Genomic DNA, 17,121 nt, shown 5'->3' on the forward strand with positions numbered 1-17,121 from the left:
AAAAAAAGGGGAGAAGTTTACCGTTTGGCCAGAAAAAATTAAAGGTATACTATCCTATACTGCAGATAGTGCAGAGGGCAGCTAAACTGCTATGCCTCAAGCTAGCAGCAACTGAGGCTCATCTATATGATCTACACAAAAGAGTCAAGACTCAACACTAGGAAGTCAGTAAATACAGTTACTTCAAGGAGGGTTAGACAGTACAGTCTCAGAAGTCTCCCGTGGGGGAAATTTTAATTCTGTTGGCATTTAGGGGAAGGTGCTTATTGACACTTAACCATATTAGTGGGGGAAATTTTCAGGAAAAGCCCATGCACGTAGTCCTGGCACCACTATAAATACGTGTATGGAAAACACAAAATCCTGCAGCAACTGAATGAACACTGACTAGAGGCTTAGCTTGGCCAGTTTCTGGACCTTGGCAGCTTGTGTGTCAGCCAAGTGTTTGATAAACTGTGGTACTCTTCTTGTTCAGCATCTGTTTGCCAAGGAAGAATTCACTGCTTGAGACCACACTGTCATGGTTGTTTGCATTCTAGCATACGATTAGATAATATCTTCCAAAGCAAATATGCTGTTTAGCACATGAACGATCAAAACTAAGTAGATTATCTAATGCCTTTGGTAGAATCACCCCTAGAAAATATTAAAGGAAGACTTGTCCAACCATAAAGATATCCATTAGTCTATGTGCAAAAAAAAAAATTATTCAAGAGATACACACAAGGTTGGTGCAGACCTCTACCTCAAACCCTGCAGCTTCTCTTAATATCAAAGCTTAGATCATGCTAAGAAGCAGCAAATGGTATCAGTAAAGCTTGAGACAAAACAGTGCACCTATACCGTACCTTCAGAGAAGAATAAGACTAGATCACTATAGACCTGAACACAATGTGCCCTTGAAAAACTTTTTTGAGAAAAACTGAAAGAATTTGGGTACTTCAAGTCTCTAGGTTCTTCTGGGAATTCTAACCAAAGTAATTATTTAACGAAAAATCAGTATTGCACTTGCATCTCTAGCAGAAGTACCGCAATCTGTAGCTGTACTGATTAATTCTTCAAATCTGCTGAAGAAAATCATCATCTCTTCATTGCTCCTCACACAGGCTGGGCCATTTATCAGTATAATTGCAAGGTCCATCTTACCTTATTACCTGCCTTGGATTAATGCTGCACCTTCTAGCAACACATTCTAGCTGTTATTTATTTTCATTTGACCACAAATTGCTCATTGTCTAGTTATCCTTATTAAAAGGAAATATCTTCATGTGACTTCCAACAGAAAGGAGGATCAAAAAGAATACAAAACCCTCTGACTTGTTCTGCTGTTCACTCTTAGTATTAAAAGGGTGAAGAATGAGAAACAGAAAGCATGCCATATTCACAGGTGCATAAGCACCTGCAGCTGCCATTGACCTCCAGTGAAACAGCAGCATTCCCTTCTGAGTCAAGAAAAAAGCAAATATAAATAATTGAAGGTAAGCTTGAAGGGCACATCGTGACCCTTAGAAGCCATACCATTTTATCACTTCTTTGGAAACTTCTTAAAGAGTTCAGTTGCCTTCACACAGGGGCTGTTAGAAGGACAAAGGCAAAGCCTAAGCTATTTTTGTAGCACAGGTTACTGGCAGTGCCTCAGTCTGCAGTAGCACTGGGTGAACAAGACCCAGGTTTGCTGGACTCAGAGACTCTCAGCGCTGACACTGAAGCCATGCAGCAGGGTCAATGTCCTGGAAACAGCATTACAGCTTCTGGGACCTTTAGAAGAACAGCGAGAACAGGGCTACCATTAAATTAAAAGCAGAAAGTGTCTGTCTGGACACGTACCTGCTTATTTAGGTACTAAATATTTCTGTTGCTTTTGAAATTTTTTCATATTTACAACGTAGCAACCAGTGCTTTATATAAAAAAAATAGAGATATTACAAGCCTCTTAAAACAAGTGACATCTTTTATCTAACTCCCTTATTTTAAATCATTTATATCAATATTACAGCTTTTTGCACACTGTAGAAAAAGAGGTTGCACTTTGCTCTCCAAACCAAACAGTCCTATTTTTAAAGTGTTAATAGAGTAAATGAGCAAGAAGCTAAGTGTTTTCATTCTTCCTCTTTGTTACTTACTCTAGGTGAAGACAGTAAGCAAAGATCAAAAGACACATATATCTATTTCTCAGCTTGCTGGATCTTGAAGATTTCACAGATTTCTGTGCACTGGGCAGCTCGCAGTATCCAGAGGAGCAGTAACACTCCTCCCTTTTTCTACAGCTTTCTTCACTTGACTCTAATCTCAGAGCACTTAAACTTTAAACCTCAGAACATCTCTGTGAATGAGCTGTTTTTACAAACAGAGAACTGGAGAGTTAAAAACACAAGAAGCTAGGATAGTATGCTTTCATACTCTAGACCCCAGAAGTTTAGATACGATGGTAGACTGCTAAACCTCTCAAAGGCAACTGCAGGGCAATAACTATTCTCCAAGTCATTGATCCCAAACAACTAGTATTAGCAGTGTGCTTACTGGAGCATTTGAACTGAATAATGAGTTTACAGATTGACAAGAGATCCTGCCCCAATGGGGATTAATGCCCCAAAACAATACAGCGACAACAGGGAAACTATTTCTGCTGTTTCCCTTTGCTGGCTGGCTCATGTCCACATTGTTTTTTCCTTGTATTAAGATAGCGTTCTTCTCCTCATTACTTTACATCACTGTCTTCAGATACAAATTCGATCAGTCTGGATCATTAGTATTTCTTCTCTGCTACAGTGGTCCCAATCATACCTTGCTGCCTAGCGGAATGGTGCATGTGAACATAATTGAAGAGAGAACATGAAGAATTAATAATATAAGAATATCTTGCTTAGAGTAAGAAGTATGAGTTTAAATTCTCTTCCACTGTTTCAGTGATGTCTGGAATTTCTGTTAGAAATAAACAAGATATTCATTAACTAATTGCTTATGTAACAAACATCATTACATAAAGTTATCATCTAGAGGCACCGGAAGAAGAATTTTAATTATCCAGGTGAACTTCAAAGCAGAACTGCACTTCATGATTTCTATGGTTCTCTTCTCAAGTTTCCCAATTCCTGATACACAAACACTGAACAGTCAGTAGCATCTTTATTAGTGTGACCCAGTTTTTGGATTATAAAAGACATTTCAAAGCAGCAACTGATCAAAACCGAAAGGCCTGTTGGATGGGTTCATGGATGGTAAACCAAGGGTGTCAGTGCTGTGGGCCAGCTGCCAGTTGCAGGGCATCCACACAAACCTCTGTTGAAAGGACGAGCCGCTCCAAATGCTGAAACTAAAAAGCTTTGCCTTCAGTACTAAGTAATAGCTCTCCTGTTCCAGAGGCCAAATGGAAAAAAGAGTATTTCCGAGCCTGTCTGCCAGATGCTAAGAGCATAATGCCTACAGAATAAGGTCACTTCCATAGGTGTAAAAGCAGCAATAAGCTAAGGAGCTCGCTCCGCTCCAAGACCGCTGCCCAGTAGCAGCCTTTGCCTCTCTGTAAGAATGCCCCAGCACTGAAGGGCTGTTGCCCTGGAGGAGTGACAGCCTCAGGAGGCATCATTGCCACTTGCTGCAAGAGCTCCTGCTCTACAGCCCAAATACATACCAAGCTCTTCCACTGCAGGCCTGGCAAACAGGGCAGCTCCTTTCCACACCTCCACACCCCTCTTCAGCTTGCTGGCTGCCGTCAGCCTCCCAGGTGCGTCCAACCCACATGCTGTAAGCGGGACAGGGATGGCTCAGTACAGCGAGCATCCTGCTCCAAAGCCTTGAAATAGTGAGCTATGCTGCAAGCATATCCTAAAACCTAAAACACAATCCTTGCTGACATTAGAGAACTACTTCTACAGGACTAATAGATCATTTTAGCAAATCTCATCAAGCACCACACGTATCATGAAATCTTTAATGTATCTGTTCTACCACTGAAGGAGCATTCCCTTCATACAGCCAGAAGGCTGCCTACAAAAAACTCTCCCCTACGTGAAAAGCTCTGTAGCAGAAGAAAACTGAAAGGATAGTAGCCTAGACTTCAGTTTTCAATACTACTTGTGCCTTCCAGTTGACCTGCAGAAGGGCTGGGCGGAGACGTAGGTGCACACAGGAGAACAGGGCAGGGGGAGAAGGCAGGATTTCTGTGCTTGCATTTGCTCTTCTACTGCAAGTTCCACACCCATCTCTTCTCAGAAACAGCTTCCTTCCTTTTTAACCTTAAAGCTTGATGTTCCTGTCATCTTATCGAAGTCAACGCAAACATTTTTATGTTGACAGAGACCATACTGTCAACACCCCCCCCACACCTTGAAGTGAACCCCTTTTGCAGACAAAAAAACATTCTTTTTTTTCTTTGCTGCAATTCTCCTGGGTGTGAGCAAAAAAGCAGTAGGTCTCTCCACCTGCAAAATATCAGTAGGGCTGAAACTTTCACAGAGAGGCTGCCCACGCTGCAGCCTGCTGTGTAGAGAGAGACTGGGCATCAGCACGGAGCTAGGCAGGCTTGTGCACTGGAAGCAGCCTAGCTGCGGCAGCGCTGCACACAGCCTCCGACAACCGAGTTTGTTGACAACTAAGTGAAAATTAGCCTGCAGTGAGCTGTGGGTCACCGAGGACAGACTGCTTCTAGCATCTAAGCCAGCCAACTTCTAAACAGACTTACCGTTTCTAAGCTGCAGTGCAGTCTGCAGTGCAGTCTCCATTGTAAATATACCTAAAGTCTTTGCAGTCAACATTTTAATTCAGACATCAGAAAAAAAGAAGAAAAAAAGGCAGTTTTAACCAAAGCAAACAAAGTACAGAAAGTCTAAGTAACATGAAAGGGATTACAATTCCTGCAGTGTCTCTGTAACCCTTTTGTTCTCTTCTATGCCATGTTCCTGGGCCACACTCTCCAGATGCTGCAGCTTAAATCAGGCTAATCCAAGTCTTACAAAGTCAATGGAACACTTTCTGCTGATTTTATGCAAGCCAAAATTTCGCTTTTTCATTGCTACTGCCACATGAATAAGGATACAAGAAAATTACTACAACTTTAATTTCTTGCATAGTCTTACATTGAGCACAGACCAGACACTATAAGACAGTTGCTCCAGGTACAAGCCCATATCAATGCAGGTATAATTCCTAAATTTAAAAAAACATGTTCTTAAGTAAAAAAGAAGAAAAAAAGGAATAAGCAGATGAACATTTTACTACTTCAAAATGCTACAGGAAACATGTCCCAATGCAGGCAAGACTGCTCACCTGAACCATTCCTCTGAATTATTCACTATTTCATCTCTAAATCCAATATTAAACTGTTAGGAAAAAGCTTCTTAAATTAAGAAGAATCTCTTGCTGGCAACACAAAAGCATCTGTACAAAGTACACATGATATCACCTGGTAACAAACTAACAGGGAAATAAAAATCGTAATAACCTCTTGCAAATGAAAGTGGGTTTATTTCCAGATATTTCCATTGGCTTCAATATTTGACTCAGAATTAAACAGAACAGGGGATCAAAATTTGACCTCCAATTTGTAAATCCTTCTTCTCCCTGTTCCACTCTTTCAATACTAAGAACAATCAGATTAGAAACTAATGTATCTTTGTCCTTTAAATAAACTGCTGAATATCACTGTATTATGCCTATGAGCTCTTTCAGATGATCTGTGAAAAGCATATTTGAAATTCCTCTTTCAAACTTAATTTGCAGTGATTTTCTTGCAGTAATATGAGAATAAATGAAAAAGATAATTGATTTCAACAGTAAGCAATTACACACAATGACTTTTCTACAGCAGTTGTCTAATTAAGAGACTATGAGCCCAACATATCAAGCCTTAGATTTAAGCACTGTTTTTGATGTATTCATATGATATGTGAGATGCACAACTTTTTGTATACTGTTATATTGCAGATGCACCAAAATACTTACTACAAACTTCTAACCCTTCACAAAAAATTTATACTTGTATACATTATTTAGATCTGAAGAAAGAAACAGCTACTGTTCAACTGAGTAAAAATACCTGAAGATTATCATATCAACACTGATAAATAACATATACGGCAAGGCTGATCTAAAAAGTGACACTGGACTAAAAATATCTCAACAAAATTAACAATGAATGATTTGTTATGAATATGAAACATGCATATGCACAGATGCCAGTTATATAACCCTTTTCTTATATCATTAAAGAGTAAACACCAGCCTATTCTTTCAGCTTATCAAAACACAGTAAAAAGCAGGCACATTTCTCTCCCATATTTCTCTCCCCTAATTAACAGATTTTTTAACTGCATGTCTTTTACTACTGCAGCAGAATCTCATCTGCCTCCTTATTCTGAATTGCTACATACAAATACCTATTGCTCCCAAAGGCTTTTCTAAGAAGCATCTGTAACAAAAGAATTGTAGGCGCATACCTTAACCTCTTGGTTGGCAAAGATCTCCACATCAACCCCACAGGCAACCAGAGTGGAGACATCACAGTCCATGCTACGGGCTGGCATCCCCCCCTTCTGTACACAGAGTTAGGCAACCTCAGAGTAACAAATGATTGGAAGAACAGAAAAAAATAAAATAAAATCTTCAATTCAGTATTGTAACTGAACAGTCCAAAATTCTGTTTCAATGCTGACAATAACTGCAAGCTTCCGACGCAAGCTCTTTGCACTTAACTGAGTTGCTCCTTGCCTTTCCCTCGTACACCCACCAACTGAGCAGGCACAGCATAGTAACAGCGCTATTCCATCTCTCATGGCAATGACATCACCACAAAGACTGACATAAGCTAAATCTATTTTTTCAACCCTTTTATCTCTAGGCAGCACAGTGGATCAAATTGAACATGATTATGTGCTAAATCTGAACTCGGACTAAATCAATTCAAGCAGCGTTCACTGGCAACTGAGTCATAGCTGTTGTTTCAGCTGAGTGCTTATGCTGGCAAAAAAGATCGCCAGACACTGAAAGCTCCGCTCTGAGTGTAAATTAACCCAGCGTTTAAAGCCACTAAGCTCAAGGTAACATTCATTACTTCATTATACTTTAAAATCTACAGCAGAGCACTAATGAAGAAAATAAAACCCAAACAACAAAACCTCAGCACTCTGCTTTTAATAGCTCTATGTCTTCTTTTTTAATAAAGCACACTATATAACCCTACACATGAGATTAGAGAACATCTAGTCCTGGCATCAGGAGTGATCAACACACTGCAAATTTGATCTCAGTACTTAGACATACAAGTTGCACTATGACTCATCTTCATAAAGATCAGAGGCATGTCTTGTGTGTGATTTGGAAGTCAATACCCCTTCAAAGAACAGAACACGAAAATTTCCCTTGAAATTAGGAATTTGCACTAGGCAGCCTTTATACCATATGTCCTTAGAGCTACTACTCCACAAATTTAACACTATTCAACTGAAAGAAATATTTTTAAGTAAAGTGAAGATGTTTTACACCTGCTGACTCAGTGGATCTGTTTATTCTTTGAAAGTTTATTTTTTAATGATAGAAATAAAATATCTACAAATTTGGGACTTCTAAAGTTGATCGTTATTCCAGACCTGCACCATTATTTTTCCTCTAATGTTTCATTCTTGTCATCCATAAATTACTTTTAATTGTTGCAGGCCTAGAGATGACATTTGTGGGTAAGTCAGATTAACAGGCAGAATTAAAATATTTATTAAACTACTGATATAAACCTATAGCAGCAGCACACAGCTCAATGTAAGAGACTGTTCTGCTTAACTCCGCTTCATTGACAGAGATATTGCAGCTTGTACCATGTTCTGTGATGCTGCGCATAGTTTGCTACTGATTTTTAAACTAGGTTGTCTAAAACTATCTCAGACACGTGTACTGAACCGCAGTCAAGTTGGGCTGCAGACTACCATACCCTTAATGAAATTCAGAATGAAGACACCTGGGGAAAATATATTGAGTTCTTTGCACCAAAACTGTGCATTCAGACACCTAAAAGCAGAAGCGGCTTCAGATTAGACTCAAGTCACCCAGCTTTCTATCTTACTCTTTCACCAGCACCATAAATTTGTTAAGCGCAGGGATTTCCAGATTAGCCAAAGACAGAACAACCTCCGCTGAGAAATCCACTCTTTACACCTGTGAGTTGGCAGTAAGGTTAGAAGCTGATACAGAAAAGCTGAGATCTCTTACCAGCACATTCTTTTCCAAGTTCTATTAAATTATTTGCCCACTTTTTAAATTGTATTTATAGCAGCCCCCATCAGCAGTAATCACAAGCTCAGATCCAGAACCAGGACAGAAACATATCCCAGCACTAAAGAGTTTACAAACCAAGACTATACTGATCAACAGAAATGGATGAGGTAGTACAAGGCAGCAAATGAATCAATATGGTTTATCATGATAATCAATTATTTTGCAGACCAGTCACTTGATCACTGTCAAGTTTTTTCATAAAACATAGGAAAACACTTTTTAGAAAGAATTTGAAGTTAACATTTTTGTGCATGTTTAGAGGAACTTTTATTTATATATTTGAATATCATATATATGTGATATCATAGAAAAAAGCCATAAAGATGCCTGATTGAAGTTCTAAGCAGGCAGCAATGGAAAAATCATGTCACTAGAAAACTGAGAAGTTAGTAAGTGGTTATCAAAGAGCTGGAAGGAAACACTGAAAGCAAAGACGAGTCATGTATATCTGAGCCTAATGAAAGTTTTAGCAGTAATGGACCAACAGGACAAAAAAACATAACGAACATTTGAAAAAGGAAAATATCAAGAATTGGACGATGCTGATCACTAAGGTCTAGAAAGGCATCTGAAGTGAAAGCGATGCCTGGCCTGAGTGTGGTTTCATAGCAGTGACAGAAAAAAGATCTTACAATGCAGAGCTCCACTGCTCCACTAACTAAATAACTAATTTATTTAGTTTTTTCATTTTTAAAACTGTCACCTATCAATTTCAATAGCCTATCTCCTTAATCTTCTTATGAAAACCCGGTACATGGCATACGAACTGACCTGTTCCACTTCATGATTATTTTTGCACTTCTACTATTCATCTCCTTTCAAAACAGAATCATTGCAATTTTTCCACTCCATCTGAGTAAGGAAATGTTACTGAGATCACAATTACTTTAATTTCATGTTTCTTCTTGCCTATTCCTAAGCATAACCCACTTTTTTCCCCTTAAAATCCACTCTAGCTCAGTAGGATATTTTAGTGAGCTCTTTACAGAGCCAACCTAGTTGTTTTTTCTTTTCAGAAATTAAATTCAATTCACCAAACTCGCAAGAAAAAATAAATCCATATTTCATGCATATTTTAAAGTATCATGTTTAATAAACAGAAATTGATAGAGACAGATATGCACTTCAGCATACTCAAAGAACCTACTCTTTCAGCAGGTTCTCCAGATCACAAGCTGCTACTAATCACAGCTTTTGTACTAACGTGCACAGGAAAGCTGCTCTCTTGTTGGCTGGTGCTAAGCTAGAGGATTTGTGGATCACATATATACCTTAAAGCTTCACCTGAAAGTTAAAGGCTAGACAATATATGGAACATTAATACTCACCAATACAAGCAGATCTTTTTTCAAGTAAAACATTTGGTGCTGAGGACCTGACATCAACAGTATACCTATTTCAAGAGTGATTATTTTAAGCTAGCTCTAGTATGCCTTGAGGACTGGTACCCAGCAGCAGCACAGCGGAAGCAAGCCTGGAGGCATCCTGTTTTAGGTTCATCTGAAGGGAATCCACATGCGGAGTGCTCTGTGATGTGAGCCAAAGCACAGAAGGTGGATGACCATTTCAGAAGAAAATTACCTGAACTAGAATGTTAATGTAAGTGCGTCGAAAACTATATAACTCTATTGCCGTCCCCTACCAGTTTTACATTGGGCTTAATACCACAACCACTAATTCAGAGAATGGAGAAAGAGTTTTGAACAGTCATTCAGAAGTTTCTCAACACGTTTCAGGTCTTGCCCGTAGTAACAATTATGCATGGAATTAAATGGGCATTATTCACTATATGTGAATATTTCAGGGGAGTGAATTTAAGAACAATTGAGACCCACTTGTATATCTAGGCTGAGTATGGAAATACCAAGTTTTTAGTTACATGTAAAGCCATCAAACAGGTTCTGGAACTCAGAATAATACTGATTAAACATAACGTGGTGGTATTGTTGCTTCTTAAGAACCAAAGTAATCCCATAGCTTTGTTGCCTCAAGCCTTCAAAAGACTGACTAACAAATAAGAAGGCAGTGATAGTTTAAAGAAAAAAAAAAAAAGCCACAAAACATGAGAAGTTTGATATGTTTGCTATTCAAGGGCTGTTTAGATTATGTGTACTCAAGGTAAAGCTTATCTAGTTTAAGATTCTGCTTACAATAGAGGATGCTTAAGGAGTGTTTGGATAATAGTCAAGGCACCAGATAACGGACATTTCAGGGTTACAGACTTGCTAATAAAGGACCTTCATCCTCCTTGGCATTGAGCAACGAGGGGTTGCCAAGAAAAACAAAAGACCCTGGTGTCCTCAGATGACACACGCCCACAGAAGGGCAAAAGGAGGAGGGGGATTCTTCCCCAAACGACCCCCGAAGACCACCAGAGACCCACGCAGGCGTAGAAGGCTCTGGGATGACTGCTCAAGAGAACACCTTGTCATGCTTGCTCAGCATAACGAGCATGCAATAGTTAGGTGGAACATATGTATTAGGCATGGTGTTTTAACTAAAGTGTGTAAGTATGGACTGAAAACCTCAGTGGGGGTGCTCGATTTGTGGAAATCTTCCACCTTGCGCAGAATAAAGCAATGCCTCCTCTCTAAACGTACTTTGTGTTTCGGGAGTTACTTTCTGATGAGGTGACAGCATCACTAGACTCTGATGATTAACACTTCATGATCATGTCTTACACTTCAATCAGCAAACCCCTCCAAAAAGACAAGAAGTTTCCAAAATCAGAAAGAGAATAAGTCATGTTGTTCCAGTCAGGGACAATCTCGTGTTCTGGATTTGTACAGTGCCTGGGATAACACAGTCCTCGTTTACAACCTTTACTCCTATGTGTGGAGTTTTTGTTTTTCTAGAGCGTTACCATAGTTATAGCTATGCTTCAGCTTGATAGGTATAAATAGTACCACAGATTTAAGACTTTTCAAGCTCAACTGTCAAGTCATTAAAACAACTTGTGCAAAATCTTGACCCTCCTTTTACAAGCAAACAACTACTGATTTAGCCTTAGGGAAACTTCACTGTATCTAGACCTCACAGTAACATCGGCCACATTATAACCAAAACCACTAGCTAAATTCAAAAGCAACTGTGAACATTTTTTGCTCACTAGATAAAGCTTGTGTTCATTATTACTAGTAATAGAGGGATTATTTCTGCAACAGCTCTGCTTGCAGATGCAAACCATATCAAGGTGCTGTAGAAATCAAGAACAATAAAAAGAAACCCTACATCAATGACCTTTTGACTCTTGAATGGACCACCGTAAATAGATTCACATTATGTCTGACTCAAATGTTTTTAATGATGTGCATCTTTATTGACCTCATTCAGACCACTACACAAGTCAAAAGTATTTAAAACCAAGCTCCCTTATATACCTGTCGCTAGGAACACACTTTTACAAATATAATCCTATTTTTTAACAGAATTATAAAAGATAAATACTTTTAAAAACCCATAAAAATTTAGTAACGTAAGAGACAGCCCTGAAAAAAAGCCCTCAAAAGACAGTTCTTCCAGTTTTTCTGTCTGCAGCAGAAGATAAGAAAGGCCAACCAGATCCATTCTTCAAGAGCAAAGCTAGCTCCTCCAAAAAGGTCTTTCATAAAGACATTAAAAGAGGAATACTGAAGAGTAAGTAGGGTTCAGCTCAGCCATAGAAGGGAAAAAGAACATGTGTAATTTTTTTTAGTTATGACAGTGAGCATTGTCTCATGCTAAAGTAGATTACCCCCAAAAGGATGGAAGTAACAGATAAATCCAGCCCAACACATCACATCAGGGGAATTTGGGCCAATAAATGGGAACTGAGGGGAGGAGTTATCCTCATCTCTAACTATGTTGCAGTTTACGGTCTGTGTATGTTGAAGGGTGAAAGGCTGGCACTTTCAGGACACAATTCAGAGATGTCTGAAGCTGAGGGAGATGTGAAAGCAAATGAGATAAAATACATTACCTGATGCTATGAGCTAACATTGCCATGCTAGATGAATTCACTGTTACCCGGAAATAATATTCCCACTCATCATTCCCAAACAGAATGGCCACCAAATGTTACTCTGTTAAATTATGCCCCTTTGTGGGGGCATGTGAGAATGCTGTGAGAATTTTAACTCTTATGTATACCCTTTTTAATAGATGAAAAAGCCTGAGATTCCATTAATGTCCATTAGCAAACTTCTCCAAGAACAGAGTCAACAGCTGAAACAAGAATGAGTTAAGCCTGAGGAAGCCTATCTGTACCAACTTACTCTTTCCTCGGTTCTAAATTACTATCAAAACTTCATGAACTTTCAGAGGCTATTGAACACAGCAATATCGAAGATATAAAAAAGAACATGTAGAGCATCTTTGAACCCCCCAAAGATGATAAATAGATGAATTATACATCAATATCTTTTAGATAGAAGATTTAACTGGTATTTACAATAAATAAGGAACAATGAACTATCCATCTTCCCAAGATGAGTTTGACCCCCAAGCTAAAGTTTCTACAAATTCTAAATTGGCAACAATTGTGGCAAAAAAGGACTCCAGTTCACCCCTTCTCATACCAAATAATCATTCCTATGGTTTGAAGATTTTTAAAGACAGAATTTTGGCCAGAGAAAAAAATGAAAATGGAAGTTTAACTGAACTTAGAATAACCCTAAATCAATAAGTTTCTCATACGTGCAGAACTCTAGAGCTTGGAAAATCCCTAGCTAAACCACACCTTGGCTGGCCTTGATTTTTGGAAAGGTAACTTTTCTGTATTATAAGTGATATTTTGCTTTTCCGTAGGTAATAACTTTGTTAGTTATGCTTATAGATCTCAGAATCTGAGGGTCCAAGAATCAGAAAATAAAACAAATCATAAACATTATGAAGGATTTCTCCCTCCTTTAATACAGATAATATCAAGCAACTCGAAGACCCGCATACAATAACGTGAGAATACTTCAGTGACTGAATAAATGACTGTGTCATTTAGCCAACATCATTTTGCTGTCTCGCTTAGCTACATACAAGTTTCAGCTCTGAGTCAGAATTGTTCAATTACTTTTAACGTGGCATTATCATTCATAGTCCTTAGCTTCCAAGTATATACGGGGAAGTGTGAGGGGGTGGAAATCATCAGTGCATGTGTCTTCTGTCTACTGGAAATGGTTACAAATCCTTCTCTGTGCCAGATCCATACAGAATAACTGTTACGGTTCCAGACTACAGAACCCTCTCTCTCATAAAATGAGCTGCCGCAGTTCAGAAGTCAGGACACCCTCGATTCATTTGGTGAACAGATGACCACCCACAGAATACATAACACGCATATATGAATCCCTGATAACAGAAGAGCATCATAACCCTGCAGTGTAAGCTAAATTTATTTGCAGTCTGTCTACACAGTTCATAGATAAATTGCATAGGTTTCAGTTTTAAGAGAACTAAACATAGATCTCCACATCCTGGTATATATGTTGCCATTATAGGTGACAGATTTGGGACTTCATTTCATTGCTTCAGCATGGATAGCTAGTGCAATGTGAGCTGCCTTAGGGTATCCAAGACACATGCACGGGGTCGACAAATGTGATAAAGGACCTCTGGAAGACCCTTCTCTTCTGAACCATCAGCCAGAGGCCCTGAGAGATGCTCCAAGACAATTAAATTAGCACTAAGCACCTGTATTTGGGCAACTGAATACTTCTTGTTCAATACACTCAACGGACTCTAGAGTGGGATTTTGCTGACCAGTCACATGATGCGTATTTTAAGCTGGGCTGAATTGGTCTCTAACCTCCACTGATTGCTAACTAGATTTCCAGCAACTACAACAGGAACTTAAACATATAGTGCATAAATTTGAACGTCAGCTTGTACATAAGTGTTGACCTTGAACTGAATCTTACACATATTGTTACCACTGTGCCTCAATTTCTTCAACAGCAATAGAGAAATAGTGATACCTACTGTGTAGGTGTATGGCAATGTTAATGAGCATGTGTAAAACAGATTTCCCAGGCAAATTTCTAATTGATACATTTTTGTTATCTTTAATTTTATAAAAATAATAGAATGACCAAAGACTACAAAACAGATGAAGCGCCTACACGTATTTACTCTTGCAGGACTTGAAAACAGGATTAAAACCAGGTCATACTTAGATTCTATAAGAAACTGCCACACACAGAGGATGCCAGGCCAATGCTCCAAGAGCTGCAAGAAACTGAGATCTCGGGCACCTTCTCAGTTCGCATTGGGAAGATGGAGGTACTCATAGGCTAGCACAGGACCAAGATGGTGAAGAGATGGATTCAATTCTTGACCTAACTACCTATGTGACCTTGGATGACAAACATGCAGGAACACACATTAAGGGCTCAGAGCTGTTGTGTTTTATGAGGATTTTAAGTGTAAACTGAGCAGGACAGGTACTCTCCATTACTAGATGTTATTTAATGGATTATGCCGGTTGGGATAGGCCTGTAATACTCCTGCCTAAAAATGTGATTTACAGTTATCCATGAACTCTGTTAACAGTTTCAAAATGTATTTTTAAATCATTTCCATTTATCCTTACTTTTCTCAGACTAGCAAGGGTATTTAACATGCCTGTATGTTTTCCTTGTCATGTGAGGTGCTTCATCACAGCAAAATGCCCTTGGAAGAAGAGCCTGGAATACCAATGCTTACTGCTGTGAGAGACCAACCTTATCTCTCAACTGCAGCTCTGCACAGGACACACAGGTGAGAGATTTAATGGCTGTGCTGAGAGAAAACAGTGCTTACTGCCAAGCCAGCAAAAGCAGTCCAGTTCAAAGGAGAAGGGAAAAAAAAAAGCAAACCATCAAACAGCATGCAGTCAGACAGCAAATAATGAAGCAATGAATAACAGATTTCTTAAAGTAATTGCTATTTTATCCTCGTATTATAGGGTGGGTATTTATTTTGCTGCAACACTTTAAACCAGATAGTCTCTTCTCCTGTTAATCCCCTGATCCAACTATAGACAAAAAAAATATGTGTTGATAATTAAAATTTACCATATACAAGTATCTATTCTTGTCTTCATTACAGACAGAAGACAAGTCTTCCATTTTGATAAATTCTCTGCTATTATTTTTTTATTTATGTTCAAAGAACAGATGGAGATTAGATTATATGGGACGCAAAAGTCAGATATAAAGCTTCTCCAGTGGCTCTAAAGTGAAATGTGAAATTTGTTGAGGAAGTTGTGGGGTTTTTCCCCTAGAGCATATAACTGATGATGGGGGGGGGGGGGAGAAATCCAAGTAATTCTAAAATATTAGTGAAATTAGAATATATTTATAAATGGTTTTATCGAAGTCCCTCCCCGCAAGGCTGATTTCATGATTTCACAAACAGAAGAAAGAGACTACGATGGCCCATTTAAGAGCTTGTATCTTACATGAGGATAGAAGAGATCAGATTTAGTTTCCCCTTTTTCCTCCCACTAAAAAACAGACTTATTTTCCAGCCAGAACTTGAGTAATAGTCTTCCACTGACTCAGCCCAGGAAAGGACCAGAACCAGTCTTCCATTCTTCTGTTTTGTACTCTCAGTTTACTCAATATTTCATTAGTTTTTATAAAGTGTCATATAGCTCTAAACAGATATTAACAAAATAAAAAAAATTAAAACAGAGCTAGTTCCCATACAGTCATCTCACACATGAAGTATCAGTACAGTGGTTTCAGATGATGTATTTTTAATACAGTTCTAAATCATTTAGTCATTCTATATTTTGGTTCACTTTAATAAAAGGGCATTACAATGCATTGTCAATATTAAATTGACAGTAATTAAGTAGCAGATACATTAAAAAAATACAAGTGAGTGACAGAAAATTGATCTTATTTCAAAGCAATTTATCTATATTTAAACAATTAGCTCCCTTCTGAAACATGGAGCTGCGAACAATGAACCCAAATGTATGCTATTACACAAAACAAAACATTTTCTATTAGAAGAACATTTCAATACAAAAATTCTAAGTCATTCTAGTTTTGATAATATTCAAGAAAAAACCTCAAGTATTTCTGATTCAAGTCATCCAGATCCATGGGAAGTCTTCTCTGCACTAGATATTCTGGCCAAATTAGAGGTACCACTAAAATGCCTAGCATAGAGAAAGCCTCTATATCTACCAGTGCAGATTTTTCCCACTTTCAAACAATGGTATCAGCCATACTTGCAATTGAGGCAGCAGTTCTGTGTGCACCATACAAAGTCTATGATAGATGTAAACTGTCTTAAGACCTTAGGTATACATGTCATTCCTCACCACCTTACTTTGTAAAGCCTCTTAATCACATAGAAAAGCCTGGACTTTTCAAGGGCTTTTTTCAAAGGCAGGAAGGGGACAACCCAAATATTGGCTCCAACTAACCTAGAGCAGTTCAGCTGTTACTTTAGCTTTTGGGTTTTGTTTGTTTTGGCTTTTTTCATTTAACTTTAAGTAACTTGGTTTTAATCAAGAATTGCTGTGAAAACTTGAAAAACCAGAAACAACTGTTCTATGAAGTTCTGTGAAGTTTCTTGTTTTCTTGGAAACATGACACTCTCTCAGCCTCAGATTTTTATGTATTTATTTATTTTATAGCTTCTTACAGTCTTCCAGTTGCTACATCACAAGCAAACCCAGTTTATGAACTTGTTTGACTTTGGGAATGTGCTGGTTAATTTTTTGAAGATTTCAGATTAAGTGGCTATGCACATTTGAACCTAGGACTAATTCCTAAACTGTACCTGAAGTTAGACCAGTAAAATAAGTCTGCCAGGAATACTCTAAGCATAGTTTTGAGACCAACTGCACACAACAGTCCACATCTGTGCTGGTACTGTTGGCCTACAAAACAA

At 38.5% G+C, this 17,121-nt stretch overlaps 1 protein-coding gene across 2 annotated transcripts in view; it reads right to left on the reverse strand.

Annotated features, from left to right (window-relative positions):
* Positions 1-17,121, reverse strand: part of RCAN2 (regulator of calcineurin 2) — a 93,285-nt gene that overhangs the window by 37,456 nt on the left and 38,708 nt on the right. Inside the window, exon 1 of one of the 2 annotated variants that reach the window (XM_069805621.1) lies at positions 6,432-6,741. The exons of the other annotated variant lie outside the window; for it this stretch is intronic. Within the exon in view, the coding sequence (XP_069661722.1) occupies positions 6,432-6,518 (87 nt within the window). The 5' untranslated portion in view covers positions 6,519-6,741. Of the gene's footprint in view, positions 1-6,431; positions 6,742-17,121 lie in introns of those variants that run through there. 2 annotated transcript variants of the gene reach the window in all.

The sequence above is a fragment of the Haliaeetus albicilla genome, chromosome 18 (genome assembly GCF_947461875.1).
Source record: "Haliaeetus albicilla chromosome 18, bHalAlb1.1, whole genome shotgun sequence".
Classification (NCBI taxonomy): Eukaryota; Metazoa; Chordata; class Aves; order Accipitriformes; family Accipitridae; genus Haliaeetus; species Haliaeetus albicilla.